The sequence below is a fragment of the Myxine glutinosa genome, chromosome 9 (assembly GCF_964187855.1).
Source record: "Myxine glutinosa chromosome 9, kmMyxGlut1.1, whole genome shotgun sequence".
Taxonomy (NCBI): domain Eukaryota; kingdom Metazoa; phylum Chordata; class Myxini; order Myxiniformes; family Myxinidae; genus Myxine; species Myxine glutinosa.
In genome coordinates, this window is record NC_136269.1 from 23,617,112 (window position 1) to 23,631,459 (window position 14,348).

At 39.4% G+C, this 14,348-nt stretch overlaps 1 protein-coding gene across 10 annotated transcripts in view; it reads right to left on the reverse strand.

Annotated features, from left to right (window-relative positions):
• TMEM63B (transmembrane protein 63B) overlaps window positions 1–14,348 on the reverse strand; it is a 113,151-nt gene that overhangs the window by 69,461 nt on the left and 29,342 nt on the right. For all 10 annotated transcript variants that reach the window (XM_068129456.2, XM_068129457.2, XM_068129458.2 and 7 more), the window contains 2 exons: window positions 1,643–1,858; window positions 780–895 (listed from right to left, as the gene is read on the reverse strand). In XM_068129456.2, the coding sequence (XP_067985557.1) occupies window positions 780–893 (114 nt within the window). In that variant the 5' untranslated portion in view covers window positions 894–895; window positions 1,643–1,858. The remainder of the gene's footprint in view (window positions 1–779; window positions 896–1,642; window positions 1,859–14,348) is intronic.

Here is a 14,348-nt window from a genome sequence, read left to right on the forward strand (position 1 = left end):
GAAGTGATAGGCCCATAGACTCGACTTCATCGAGGGAGATTCCAATAACCTTGAAGGTCTTCTTTTGTAAAAACTACTTAATCACTATGGTGCAATATAAACCAACCGGAGAGGCCCACCCTACAGAGGCACCAAAGGTGCGCCCGAGTTTTCTCTCGGGTACGTTTCCAAGTATTTTTGGCTTATTTTAAAAAGACTGAGCCAATTTAGGTCACAATCCTTATCCTGCATGCACGATAGAAGTTCACATGCCCCGAAGATCGATATTACTCGTGTTTCTGTGCATGACGCCGAGCATTTTGGACGAATTACATCATTTTGAAAGTCTCGTATTTCATCCTGTGAAAAAACACAGAACCACCCACTGCCTAAAGCAGTGTCAGATGCTACGCTGTTGACCAGAGTATCAGTCAGCCTCCGTGGCTATATAAGCTTATTTTGGCTAGATCACAAGCCAACTCCATAGCAAAAGGAATCAATCCACGGGTCCGTTTTTAGATCCCTACCAGTCATCAGTGCAGAGTAATTTCCTCCCAGACAGATACATATATACATATACCCACATATACAGACACACACAAAAAAAAAATACTTAATTGACAAACATGTTACTTTAATCTAAATTCTAAAGGCACTCTTCCACAGAAACATCAAAAGGCAGACTTTTCAAAGCAAAAATAAAATAAAGAGGTGTGGTGAGGTGTTTGTGCTACATATATGGCAGACCACATCAGAAGGAATTGTGTGTCAACATTATCATGCTGCAGTGGATCACATACCAGCCAAAGAATGAAGTCGAGAGCTAAAACGACGACGACACCTCCAAACGGGTATCCCTGCAGAACGGAGTTCTTTCCACGTGCGTAGCATTGATTTGTATCATTAGTCACCATTCCTGGGAATGTTTTTGGAGAAGGGGTGGTACCAAAACTTTGTATCGCTCCACCTCACAATATTCTGTGCCTGCCTTGAACTACAATTGTGCACTTGACATTTTTGAAAGAGAGGAGCTCTCTCTCTATATGATGCAAACACCAACAAACTATGCTCTGTTCATTCGTGGCAGGCTGGCTCAAGAGAAAATAAAACGTTTAAAAAGTAGACTACCAACCATTGTAATCTAATATACAATCAAGCAATCTTCATAGTTGCATCCCGAAGAAGCAGAAGAAAAAAGAAGAAGAAGAAGAAGACCAATTATTACCTCAAACAACCAAATATTTTTCATAAAATTAAAACATAAGTGCACCCCCAATGTGCCGATTATTTCTGTGAGGTATAGATACTATCACCCTTGGTTGTTATCTCCATATGCGGGTTTCAGAACGTGAAATTGAGCCCTCCCAAGTCTAGAAGTATTCACCTTCGTGTGTGTGTGTGTGTGTGTGTGTGTGTGTGTGTGTGTGTGTGTGTGTGTGTGTGTCATCTCCAAATTCCTAATGCGGGTTTCAGAAGGTGGAACGGAACCTTCCCAGGTTTCAAGTATCATCCATCTCACCCATATATATATATATATATATCCCACAGTTTGTGTTTCCTTAAAATAATGAAGAACCTTGCACAAGTTTCTCAGTCAGACCACATGAGCAAGCAACCTCCCTTAAATCTCTTCCACACTTCCTCATCATACTCAAACACTTACCTGCAGTTTCTGTCAATTCAGATGCTTACGAGCAACTCGGGTAAGTGGGAAGTGTCCGAAGACACTTGCAAATCCAGCTGGCTTTTACTGTAGCACCTTTTCTGTTCACTTCCTCTCCCAGTGCTCAATGAGTAAAGTGAGGTCATGCAATTCCGTTTGCCAAATTGTCAACCATTGTTCAATAGACTTGGCTCTATTTTTGATGAGAAGGGTCAACTGCGCAATTGAGAGCAATTTGGAGGAAGGGAGATTGGGAATAAAAGACAAGATAACAATGATGTTAGTACAAACACAGAATCAGAAAAGGGGGGTAAAAAGACTGTCAAATAAGACTGGTTCTATCAATGTTATTGTTAAAATGGATATACAGGATAACAATATCAATTTAGAACAAAACACACATAACACGAATCACACTTTAAAGTACAACAAGGAGGGAATTTCAAAAACCGATTTCAAATACAAGAAAACAAACACGACATAATAAGAATAACCATAGCTTTTCATGCTGTACTCATCAAGGTAAATCACAGCAAGAGAAAGAAGGAAGTGAAAGAGCATGAATACAAGCATGTCTATGTAAGAGTGCCACCGATTGGTAACTTCCAGAAGGACAACCATCACTGCAACACTCCACCGATCTGGGTTTTATGGCGGAGTCGCCAGACTGAAGCCTCTCCTCAGTGAAAGACACATGAAAGCCGGCTTGGAGTTTGCAAAAAAGCACCTAAAGGACTCTCGGACTGTGAGAAGCAAGATTGAACCGTTTGGCTTCCGTCTGGCCACTCTGCTATAAAGCCCAGATTGGTGGAGTGTTGCAGTGCAGTGATGGTTGTCCTTCTGGAAGTTTCTCCCATCTCCACACAGGATCTCCGGAGCTCAGTCAGAGCGACCATCGGGTTCTTGGTCACCTCCCTTACCAAGGCCCTTCTCCCCCGATTGCTCAGTTTGGCCGGGCAGCCAGCTCTAGGAAGAGTCCTGGTTGTTCCAAACTTCTTCCATTTAAGAATTGTGGAGGCCACTGTGCTCTTGGGAACCTTCAATGCAGCAGAATTTTTTTTGTCGGCTTCCCCAGATCTGGGCCTCGACACAATCCTGTCTGAGCTCTGCAGGCAGTTCCTTTGACCTCATGGCTTGGTTTTTGCTCTGATATGCATTGTCAGCTGTGAGACCTTATATAGACAGGTGTGGCTTTCAAATCATGTCCAATCAATTGAATTTACCACAGGTGGACTCCAATCAAGGTGTAGAAACATCTCAAAGATGATCAAGAGAAATGGGAGGCACCTGAACTAAATTTCAAGTGTCATAGCAAAGGGTATGAATACTTGTCAATGTGATATTTCAGTTTTCTATTTTTAATAAATTTGCAAAACTTTCTAAAATCCTGTTTTCTCTTTGTCATTATGGGGTATTGAATGTCGATTGATGAGGGAAAAAATGAATTTAAATGATTACAGCATAAGGCTGCAACATAACAAAATGTGAAAAAAGTGAAGGGGTCTGAATACTTTCTGAATGCACTGTATGTAGTTTCATCAGCATTTTTCATAGATTGTGCATATTTATTCATTATTTCTACATTTATAAAGCAAGAATCGTAGCATACTCAAATGTACCTCTCGTGGCATACAAACCTTTTGCCATACCAATTTGCTCGTGACGAATTTAAACTTCCATTGCTAAGGTATCAGACATAATTGGGCAAGAGGGTCCATAGTTAAGAGACCCCCCCAAGTAGTCCTTCAATCGTTGATCAAATTCCATATTTGCCGGATAGTTGGAGTTTGGTTTATTGAAGTATATAATTGGGCCATCAACTGGGCTTTGTGTATAGTTTGCTAATTCTTAGAAAGAAAAAAAGGGTTAATGTTTATAGGCTTGGGGTGTGAATGTCAACGCAAAAACATGGACACTTCTGCTGCAAATCCATGAGTGTACGAGTCACACATTTAAAAGTGAACCCCCTTCTCAACTCCTCGTGAGATGGTTACTAAAATAGTATACTGTCATGCCTTCATAAGAATTTGTTGAAGAATCTGGGTTGTCAGAAATATTCCAAAGCTCAGCTTTCAGAATATTCCGAAAAAATAAAATTTCCTAATTATACCTTGATACTATCTAATTGTCACAATAAAATCCTCAGTAATATTTCAGGGGAATGAAAAATGTGATCAAACAAATGAATTAAGCATCAAATAGTGTTTGTACAATCATGTGAGATGCATGAGGACACAGAAGGTTACAAATGATGCTCGTAAAATGTAAAATTAAAGTTAAACTGTCATGTTCCGATTATTTCCAGTGTCTAATCGGAATCCCAACACCTCGTCTCCTGCTACCTTTGTTATATGTTCTATGTGTTAGCTGTTCTAAGAGCCTTGACAACATGTACAAAAAAAATATATATATATATATATCTAAAGGTTATTCCCCCATCAATCAAAATCATGGTACCTGGTCATTAACGTGCATGAGCTGCACAAGGTGGTCATTCATTGGCCTAGCCGAGAGTAAGCAACCTGTCTGTCATCCATTTAAGAAACCCTCGGCCACAAATACTTTAAATAGTTTTGCTGTTATACATCATCATGATTTTGCAGTGTATATGTAACTAGTTCACCGAGGAACATATTTTCACAAATTCCAACATCGACATGACGTATCCATTCTATTTTGGTTGCGAAAGAAAAATATGAAGGGTCATTAAATCAAGTACAATCTTGTTTCAGCCCTAAAATTTTGTCTTTTTTAGGCACATCGAAGAGAAACTGGTTCACCCCAAAAATAAGCATTCCAGGGAGCCCCGGCACACAGTCATGACCACGTCATCATAGTCACACAACCAATCAAGGACCACAGTAACTTCTGGTGGGGAGGTGTGGGGTTGTCGTGGGTATTGTTAGCTCGGGTGATGGTTGATGGGAGTTTGTGAAGAGATGGTGGAGGGGAGGAAAGAGGGTGGTGTGGGGTTGTTGTGGTATTGTTAGCTATGGTGACGGTTGAAGGGGGATTTTGAGGAGATGGTGGAGGGGAGGGTGTGGGGTGGGGGGGGGGGGGGAGGAGAGGTGTGGGGTTGTCGTGGGTATTGTTAGCTCGGGTGATGGTTGAAGAGGGATTTTGAGATGGTGGAGGGGTAGGGGGAGAGGGGGAAAAAGGTGAGTGTGGTTTGGTCGTGGGTATTGTTAGCTAGGGTGACGGTTGAAATTTGTTTTTTTCTGGAAAATTGAGATGCCTCAAAAACCAAGGCCACCTAAGTTGGACAGAGAGCCAGCAATATTATCAAAGGAAATTAAGAAATCCAAGTCAAATCAGTTGCATCAGCAGAAAATATCCTCAATATGATGGCAGAAAATGTGTTGTTGGCAGAAGAAAAAAAACCTAGTGTGTTGTTGTACGCTTGGAACGTGCTATGCTACGTTCTACCTGATGCTACGAAAATGTGTTGTACGCTTGGAACAAGATCGCCCATAGGGTCGCCCGTAGGGCAGGTACTCTGCTAGTTTGTTTAATAATTTTATGCAGTTTAAAAAATTAATAATTTCAAGCTTTCCTAATTGCAAAATTGACCACTCATCCAAACCACTTCTGCACAAACTAGGCCCCTGGTTGTTTTAATGTCAGAAAAAAGAAGGGAAAAATTAAACCTTTTTTGCCCTCTCTAATTACAACACTAGATTGGCAAAAAACAGAAATTCAAAAGAAATTCAAAAAGGAAACATGCCAATTGGTACAAAAATAAACCAGAATACAAGCAGGTGTCATTCAATCCAGAAAGTGAACTTCAGCGGACAATCACAATGGCAAACAACCAAACTGCTCAAACAACCTCCCGAGAGCAATGTCTTCACAGCAGAACACAGAGTCAAGATACAATCAATTCATAAAACTTAATATTGAATAGAAGACAATACAAATTGTGCTCAAACAAAGTGCAAACACCGAAGCTGGAAAGACGTTTACATGGAAGCTCACGAGGGTTGCCAAATAACCGTTAAATATGGAAACCTAAGAAAACCAAACAAATTGCTATGATGGTTCACAAGCAGTTACACAACATTCAAATTATAACTTCTAAGAGCTTAAAAATACACAATTTGCGGACCTGAGAGCTGTGGTGGTGAAATGACACCCACGCTGCAAGAATTAATTAATGGAACATGAGAAAAAAAACAAAAAAAGTAAAACTAGAGAGTTCAAAGAACACCTTACCATGCACATTCTTGAGAAAAAAAGGACATGGGCGGGGTCGACAAGCGGCAAAGTTGATTGGTTGTAGAAAAAAAACAATTTAGGCTGTTTACCGCCGTTGATGCAGCATCTTTTACTCTTTCTAATTGTTATAGTAGGCTCCATGTTCTACTTACTACTAAAACTACATGTTCTACTTTTACTAGGTTAGCGGACTTAAGAATCATAGACTATCTTCACACCTATTTTGTAGTTCTTTTCTTCTTGACTAATGTTTAACCAAACAAAAATGCAAGATGATGAAAGCCAATGTTTTTATTTCTTTTCAGGATAACAAATAACAATGACAAAGGCCAAGCCACCTGCGACACGAGATACTGACGACATATTTTAATTGGTCATCCAAGTGAAACTACATCAGGTGCTCGACCGTCATGTGGTCGAGATGCGATGAGAAATTTTGTGTTCATCATCGACCAAAAATAAAAACTTCCTGAAAATGCAAATCATGTTCATGATCACCTTGCGCCATGTCGAATCACATCTAGACCGTCAACGCGACAAAAGCGCCACATTGTCAAGAAGATTAAAGATCTCCATGACAAACGTGTCCACCTAATCTAATGAAACAATATAAAATAAGTAAACAGAAAAGCAGGTTAAACCAAGCAAAAGATACTGAAATGCTTGATAAACTGTTCCATATCAGTCATGCTAATTATTTTAGAAATTATAAAGAATGAAGAAGACACAGTTTCTGTTACTACAGCAGAAGTCTAAGACTGGATCAATTGCAAGTGTTGATGAAAAAAGGGCTCAAGGAGAAGCGGTCTGTGAATGACATGAACGTGAAGAACGATTTATAAAACGAATGGCATGGCACATAATGATAGAGCAAAACAGTCAATGGAAACTGCTGAAAGCCAAGTGACATGTCAAGTGACGTCACGTGATGCGCGACCAGCTGCGGTAAAAAATATTCTGATGAAGATTGTGGCGTCACACACCTTCACGACAAAAAAGCCCGAGGCACAAGCACATCATGTCAACAAAAGTTTCAGCTGTTCTGCACCACACAGATGCCAGCATTCGAAAATCAGCAACGATAATGGATTCTGTGCTCAATGCAGCAAGTGCTCAACAACATAATGTACAGTTCTTTTGAAAAGTACATAAAGGGACAGTCCTTTGGAAAAAGTACATAATCTACAGTCCTTTAGAAAAAGTACATCATCTACAGTCCTTTAGAAAAAGTACATCATCTACAGTCCTTTAGAAAAAGTACATAATGTACAGTCCTTTAGAAAAAGTACATCATCTACAGTCCTTTAGAAAAAGTACATCATCTACATAGTCTAGTAGGAAGACTAGGTCCCCCTGCACCCCCCGGAGATATACTTCTAATCAGTGTTTCTAGATTGGAAAAAATGTGTAGAAAATGACTAGCTATGGCCCCAAGCTGAAAAAATGTCCCACATACCATTTTTATGCAAATTACTGCTGCAAATTTTATGCAAAATTATGCAAATTTTATGCAAATTTTTGATGAGGAGTAGAGTTGAGGGGTCTTTGAGGGCTTCATCGAGGTGCTCTCGGTTGCAAGACTGGGTCATTCTGAGAAGCACAGCAGGGTCAGAGATCATGATGTTCTCCTCCTCAGTGAATCTCTCCATCAACAGCCTCTCCATTGCCTCACACACTGTTTTGAGGCAAAAGAGGGACTTTGCGTAGGCCTTTCCACTGAGAACACCTTTGAGAGATCCACTTGTTACTAGTTGTGCCTCAAAGAGAATCTCTGCATATCCAGAACCACGCATCTTGTGTCCAGTGAGCATCCCGATGTAGTTCATGGATGTGTGGAAGGGTCCAATCGTTACTACATGACTAGCAAATTCATTTGGCCAGCGCCAGATGATGGGAAGGGCTTTCATGCAGACACCCAGATCAAATGTATTCAGGACCCATCTCTGACCCACCTCAGCAGTTGCTGCCTCGGAACGCTTCAGTAGCTCACGAACAACTGCGTTGTCTGTGATCGGTCTGTGCCTGGTGCCTGCATGGCATGGCAATGGCCTGCAGCCTGTGCCTGGGCTAGGGGGTTTCACCTCTGCAACTGGTTCTCCCCCACCCAGCAAATCAACAGTCGACTACTGCACGCCTATCCACCAACCGATCACAGACAACGCAGTTGTTCGTGAGCTACTGAAGCGTTCCGAGGCAGCAACTGCTGAGGTGGGTCAGAGATGGGTCCTGAATACATTTGATCTGGGTGTCTGCATGAAAGCCCTTCCCATCATCTGGCGCTGGCCAAATGAATTTGCTAGTCATGTAGTAACGATTGGACCCTTCCACACATCCATGAACTACATCGGGATGCTCACTGGACACAAGATGCGTGGTTCTGGATATGCAGAGATTCTCTTTGAGGCACAACTAGTAACAAGTGGATCTCTCAAAGGTGTTCTCAGTGGAAAGGCCTACGCAAAGTCCCTCTTTTGCCTCAAAACAGTGTGTGAGGCAATGGAGAGGCTGTTGATGGAGAGATTCACTGAGGAGGAGAACATCATGATCTCTGACCCTGCTGTGCTTCTCAGAATGACCCAGTCTTGCAACCGAGAGCACCTCGATGAAGCCCTCAAAGACCCCTCAACTCTACTCCTCATCAAAAATTTGCATAAAATTTGCATAATTTTGCATAAAATTTGCAGCAGTAATTTGCATAAAAATGGTATGTGGGACATTTTTTCAGCTTGGGGCCATAGCTAGTCATTTTCTACACATTTTTTCCAATCTAGAAACACTGATTAGAAGTATATCTCCGGGGGGTGCAGGGGGACCTAGTCTTCCTACTAGACTAACAGTCCTTTAGAAAAAGTACATCATCTACAGTCCTTTGGAAAAAGTACATCATCTACAGTCCTTTAGAAAAAGTACATCATCTACAGTCCTTTAGAAAAAGTACATAATGTACAGTCCTTTAGAAAAAGTACATCATCTACAGTCCTTTAGAAAAAGTACATAATCTACAGTCCTTTAGAAAAAGTACATCATCTACAGTCCTTTAGAAAAAGTACATCATCTACAGTCCTTTAGAAAAAGTACATCATCTACAGTCCTTTAGAAAAAGTACATCATTTACAGTCCTTTAGAAAAAGTACATCATCTACAGTCCTTTGGAAAAAGTACATAATGTACAGTCCTTTGGAAAAAGTACATCTGCAGTCCTTTAGAAAAAGTACATCATCTACAGTCCTTTAGAAAAAGTACATCATCTACAGTCCTTTAGAAAAAGTACATCATCTACAGTCCTTTGGAAAAAGTACATCATCTACAGTCCTTTAGAAAAAGTACATCATCTACAGTCCTTTGGAAAAAGTACATCTACAGTCCTTTGGAAAAAGTACATCATCTACAGTCCTTTAGAAAAAGTACATCATCTACAGTCCTTTAGAAAAAGTACATCATCTACAGTCCTTTAGAAAAAGTACATCATCTACAGTCCTTTAGAAAAAGTACATCATCTACAGTCCTTTGGAAAAAGTACATCATCTACAGTCCTTTAGAAAAAGTACATCATCTACAGTCCTTTGGAAAAAGTACATCTACAGTCCTTTGGAAAAAGTACATCATCTACAGTCCTTTAGAAAAAGTACATCATCTACAGTCCTTTAGAAAAAGTACATCATCTACAGTCCTTTAGAAAAAGTACATAATCTACAGTCCTTTAGAAAAAGTACATCATCTACAGTCCTTTAGAAAAAGTACATCATCTACAGTCCTTTAGAAAAAGTACATCATCTACAGTCCTTTAGAAAAAGTACATCTACAGTCCTTTGGAAAAAGTACATCTACAGTCCTTTGGAAAAAGTACATCATCTACAGTCCTTTAGAAAAAGTACATCATCTACAGTCCTTTGGAAAAAGTACATCATCTACAGTCCTTTAGAAAAAGTACATCATCTACAGTCCTTTGGAAAAAGTACATCTACAGTCCTTTGGAAAAAGTACATCATCTACAGTCCTTTAGAAAAAGTACATCATCTACAGTCCTTTAGAAAAAGTACATCATCTACAGTCCTTTAGAAAAAGTACATCATCTACAGTCCTTTAGAAAAAGTACATCATCTACAGTCCTTTGGAAAAAGTACATCATCTACAGTCCTTTAGAAAAAGTACATCATCTACAGTCCTTTGGAAAAAGTACATCTACAGTCCTTTGGAAAAAGTACATCATCTACAGTCCTTTAGAAAAAGTACATCATCTACAGTCCTTTAGAAAAAGTACATCATCTACAGTCCTTTAGAAAAAGTACATAATCTACAGTCCTTTAGAAAAAGTACATCATCTACAGTCCTTTAGAAAAAGTACATCATCTACAGTCCTTTAGAAAAAGTACATCATCTACAGTCCTTTAGAAAAAGTACATCATCTACAGTCCTTTAGAAAAAGTACATCATCTACAGTCCTTTAGAAAAAGTACATCATCTACAGTCCTTTAGAAAAAGTACATCATCTACAGTCCTTTAGAAAAAGTACATCATCTACAGTCCTTTAGAAAAAGTACATCATCTACAGTCCTTTGGAAAAAGTACATAATCAACAGTCCTTTAGAAAAAGTACATCATCTACAGTCCTTTAGAAAAAGTACATCATCTACAGTCCTTTAGAAAAAGTACATCATCTACAGTCCTTTAGAAAAAGTACATCATCTACAGTCCTTTAGAAAAAGTACATCATCTACAGTCCTTTAGAAAAAGTACATCTACAGTCCTTTGGAAAAAGTACATCATCTACAGTCCTTTAGAAAAAGTACATCTACAGTCCTTTAGAAAAAGTACATCTACAGTCCTTTGGAAAAAGTACATCATCTACAGTCCTTTAGAAAAAGTACATCTACAGTCCTTTAGAAAAAGTACATCATCTACAGTCCTTTAGAAAAAGTACATCATCTACAGTCCTTTGGAAAAAGTACATCATCTACAGTCCTTTAGAAAAAGTACATAATGTACAGTCCTTTAGAAAAAGTACATCATCTACAGTCCTTTAGAAAAAGTACATCATCTACAGTCCTTTAGAAAAAGTACATCATCTACAGTCCTTTAGAAAAAGTACATCTACAGTCCTTTGGAAAAAGTACATCATCTACAGTCCTTTAGAAAAAGTACATCATTTACAGTCCTTTAGAAAAAGTACATCATCTACAGTCCTTTGGAAAAAGTACATAATGTACAGTCCTTTGGAAAAAGTACATCATCTACAGTCCTTTAGAAAAAGTACATCATCTACAGTCCTTTGGAAAAAGTACATAATGTACAGTCCTTTAGAAAAAGTACATCATCTACAGTCCTTTAGAAAAAGTACATCATCTACAGTCCTTTAGAAAAAGTACATCATCTACAGTCCTTTGGAAAAAGTACATCTACAGTCCTTTGGAAAAAGTACATCATCTACAGTCCTTTAGAAAAAGTACATCATCTACAGTCCTTTAGAAAAAGTACATCATCTACAGTCCTTTAGAAAAAGTACATCATCTACAGTCCTTTAGAAAAAGTACATCATCTACAGTCCTTTGGAAAAAGTACATCATCTACAGTCCTTTAGAAAAAGTACATCATCTACAGTCCTTTGGAAAAAGTACATCTACAGTCCTTTGGAAAAAGTACATCATCTACAGTCCTTTAGAAAAAGTACATCATCTACAGTCCTTTAGAAAAAGTACATCATCTACAGTCCTTTAGAAAAAGTACATAATCTACAGTCCTTTAGAAAAAAGTACATCATCTACAGTCCTTTAGAAAAAGTACATCATCTACAGTCCTTTAGAAAAAGTACATCATCTACAGTCCTTTAGAAAAAGTACATCATCTACAGTCCTTTAGAAAAAGTACATCATCTACAGTCCTTTAGAAAAAGTACATCATCTACAGTCCTTTAGAAAAAAGTACATCATCTACAGTCCTTTAGAAAAAGTACATCATCTACAGTCCTTTAGAAAAAGTACATCATCTACAGTCCTTTAGAAAAAGTACATCATCTACAGTCCTTTGGAAAAAGTACATAATCAACAGTCCTTTAGAAAAAGTACATCATCTACAGTCCTTTAGAAAAAGTAACATCATCTACAGTCCTTTAGAAAAAGTACATCATCTACAGTCCTTTAGAAAAAGTACATCATCTACAGTCCTTTAGAAAAAAGTACATCATCTACAGTCCTTTAGAAAAAGTACATCTACAGTCCTTTGGAAAAAGTACATCATCTACAGTCCTTTAGAAAAAGTACATCTACAGTCCTTTAGAAAAAGTACATCTACAGTCCTTTGGAAAAAGTACATCATCTACAGTCCTTTAGAAAAAGTACATCTACAGTCCTTTAGAAAAAGTACATCATCTACAGTCCTTTAGAAAAAGTACATCATCTACAGTCCTTTGGAAAAAAGTACATCATCTACAGTCCTTTAGAAAAAGTACATAATGTACAGTCCTTTAGAAAAAGTACATCATCTACAGTCCTCTTTAGAAAAAGTACATCATCTACAGTCCTTTAGAAAAAGTACATCATCTACAGTCCTTTAGAAAAAGTACATCTCAGTCCTTTGGAAAAAGTACATCATCTACAGTCCTTTAGAAAAAGTACATCATTTACAGTCCTTTAGAAAAAAGTACATCATCTACAGTCCTTTGGAAAAAGTACATAATGTACAGTCCTTTGGAAAAAAGTACATCATCTACAGTCCTTTAGAAAAAAGTACATCATCTACAGTCCTTTGGAAAAAGTACATAATGTACAGTCCTTTAGAAAAAGTACATCATCTACAGTCCTTTAGAAAAAGTACATCATCTACAGTCCTTTAGAAAAAGTACATCATCTACAGTCCTTTAGAAAAAGTACATCTACAGTCCTTTGGAAAAAGTACATCATCTACAGTCCTTTAGAAAAAGTACATCTACAGTCCTTTAGAAAAAGTACATCTACAGTCCTTTGGAAAAAGTACATCATCTACAGTCCTTTAGAAAAAGTACATCTACAGTCCTTTAGAAAAAGTACATCATCTACAGTCCTTTGGAAAAAGTACATCATCTACAGTCCTTTAGAAAAAGTACATCATCTACAGTCCTTTGGAAAAAGTACATCATCTACAGTCCTTTAGAAAAAGTACATCTACAGTCCTTTAGAAAAAGTACATCATCTACAGTCCTTTAGAAAAAGTACATCATCTACAGTCCTTTAGAAAAAGTACATAATCAACAGTCCTTTAGAAAAAGTACATCATCTACAGTCCTTTAGAAAAAGTACATCATCTACAGTCCTTTAGAAAAAGTACATCATTTACAGTCCTTTAGAAAAAGTACATCATCTACAGTCCTTTGGAAAAAGTACATAATGTACAGTCCTTTGGAAAAAGTACATCATCTACAGTCCTTTGGAAAAAGTACATCATCTACAGTCCTTTGGAAAAAGTACATCATCTACAGTCCTTTAGAAAAAGTACATCATCTACAGTCCTTTAGAAAAAGTACATCATCTACAGTCCTTTGGAAAAAGTACATCTACAGTCCTTTGGAAAAAGTACATCATCTACAGTTCTTTAGAAAAAGTACATCATCTACAGTCCTTTAGAAAAAGTACATCATCTACAGTCCTTTGGAAAAAGTACATAATGTACAGTCCTTTGGAAAAAGTACATAATGTACAGTCCTTTCGAAAAAGTACATAATGTACAGTCCTTTGGAAAAAGTACATCATCTACAGTCCTTTAGAAAAAGTACATCATCTACAGTCCTTTAGAAAAAGTACATCATCTACAGTCCTTTGGAAAAAGTACATAATCTGCAGTCCTTTGGAAAAAGTACATAATGTACAGTGCTTTTGAAAAAGTACATTGTAGTGCGGTGCTATGCGCACGACTTGTCTTGCCAATAAAGGAAGCAACAACGTACGTAACCAAAGCGTCTTTATTCGAAGGATCAAACTATAGCACTGCCGTGCTCGGGGCTGTGAGCCCCGTGTATATCCCGAGGCCACGCCTACCCCTCGGGCGTGGCCGACACCCTCTTGGTGCGCGGAATGATGTCATCGTGCCAGCGAGCCATTGTGTCCGCCACACGCGCCCCCCCCAGAATTCCCGCGCACCTGAAGGGTCAGTTTGCGGGGCAAACGGATGACCCGGCCGAAGCGCCCTCTGGCGGCTGGCGGCGTCTGGGATGCCGGGATGCCACCGGCTGCCCCTGGGATGGGTGCGGGGCCAGGGGGCGGTGTGCCGGCGGGGTTGGGCGGTGCCGGGGGTCCGCCCGCCGGGGGGCGGCCCCGACGCGGGGGCTGAGCCACTGGCGGGGGGTGGTCCACGTCGAGGTGGGCCAGTTTGAGGCGGTCCACATAAACGCGGTCAGGAGTACCGCCGATGTCCAGGGTGAAGTGCTTCGCCCCGGTCTCCAGCACGCGGAAGGGCCCGTCGTACGGGGGCCGCAGCGGTGTCCGGTGGGCGTCATGTCGGACGAACACGTACTCCGCAATGC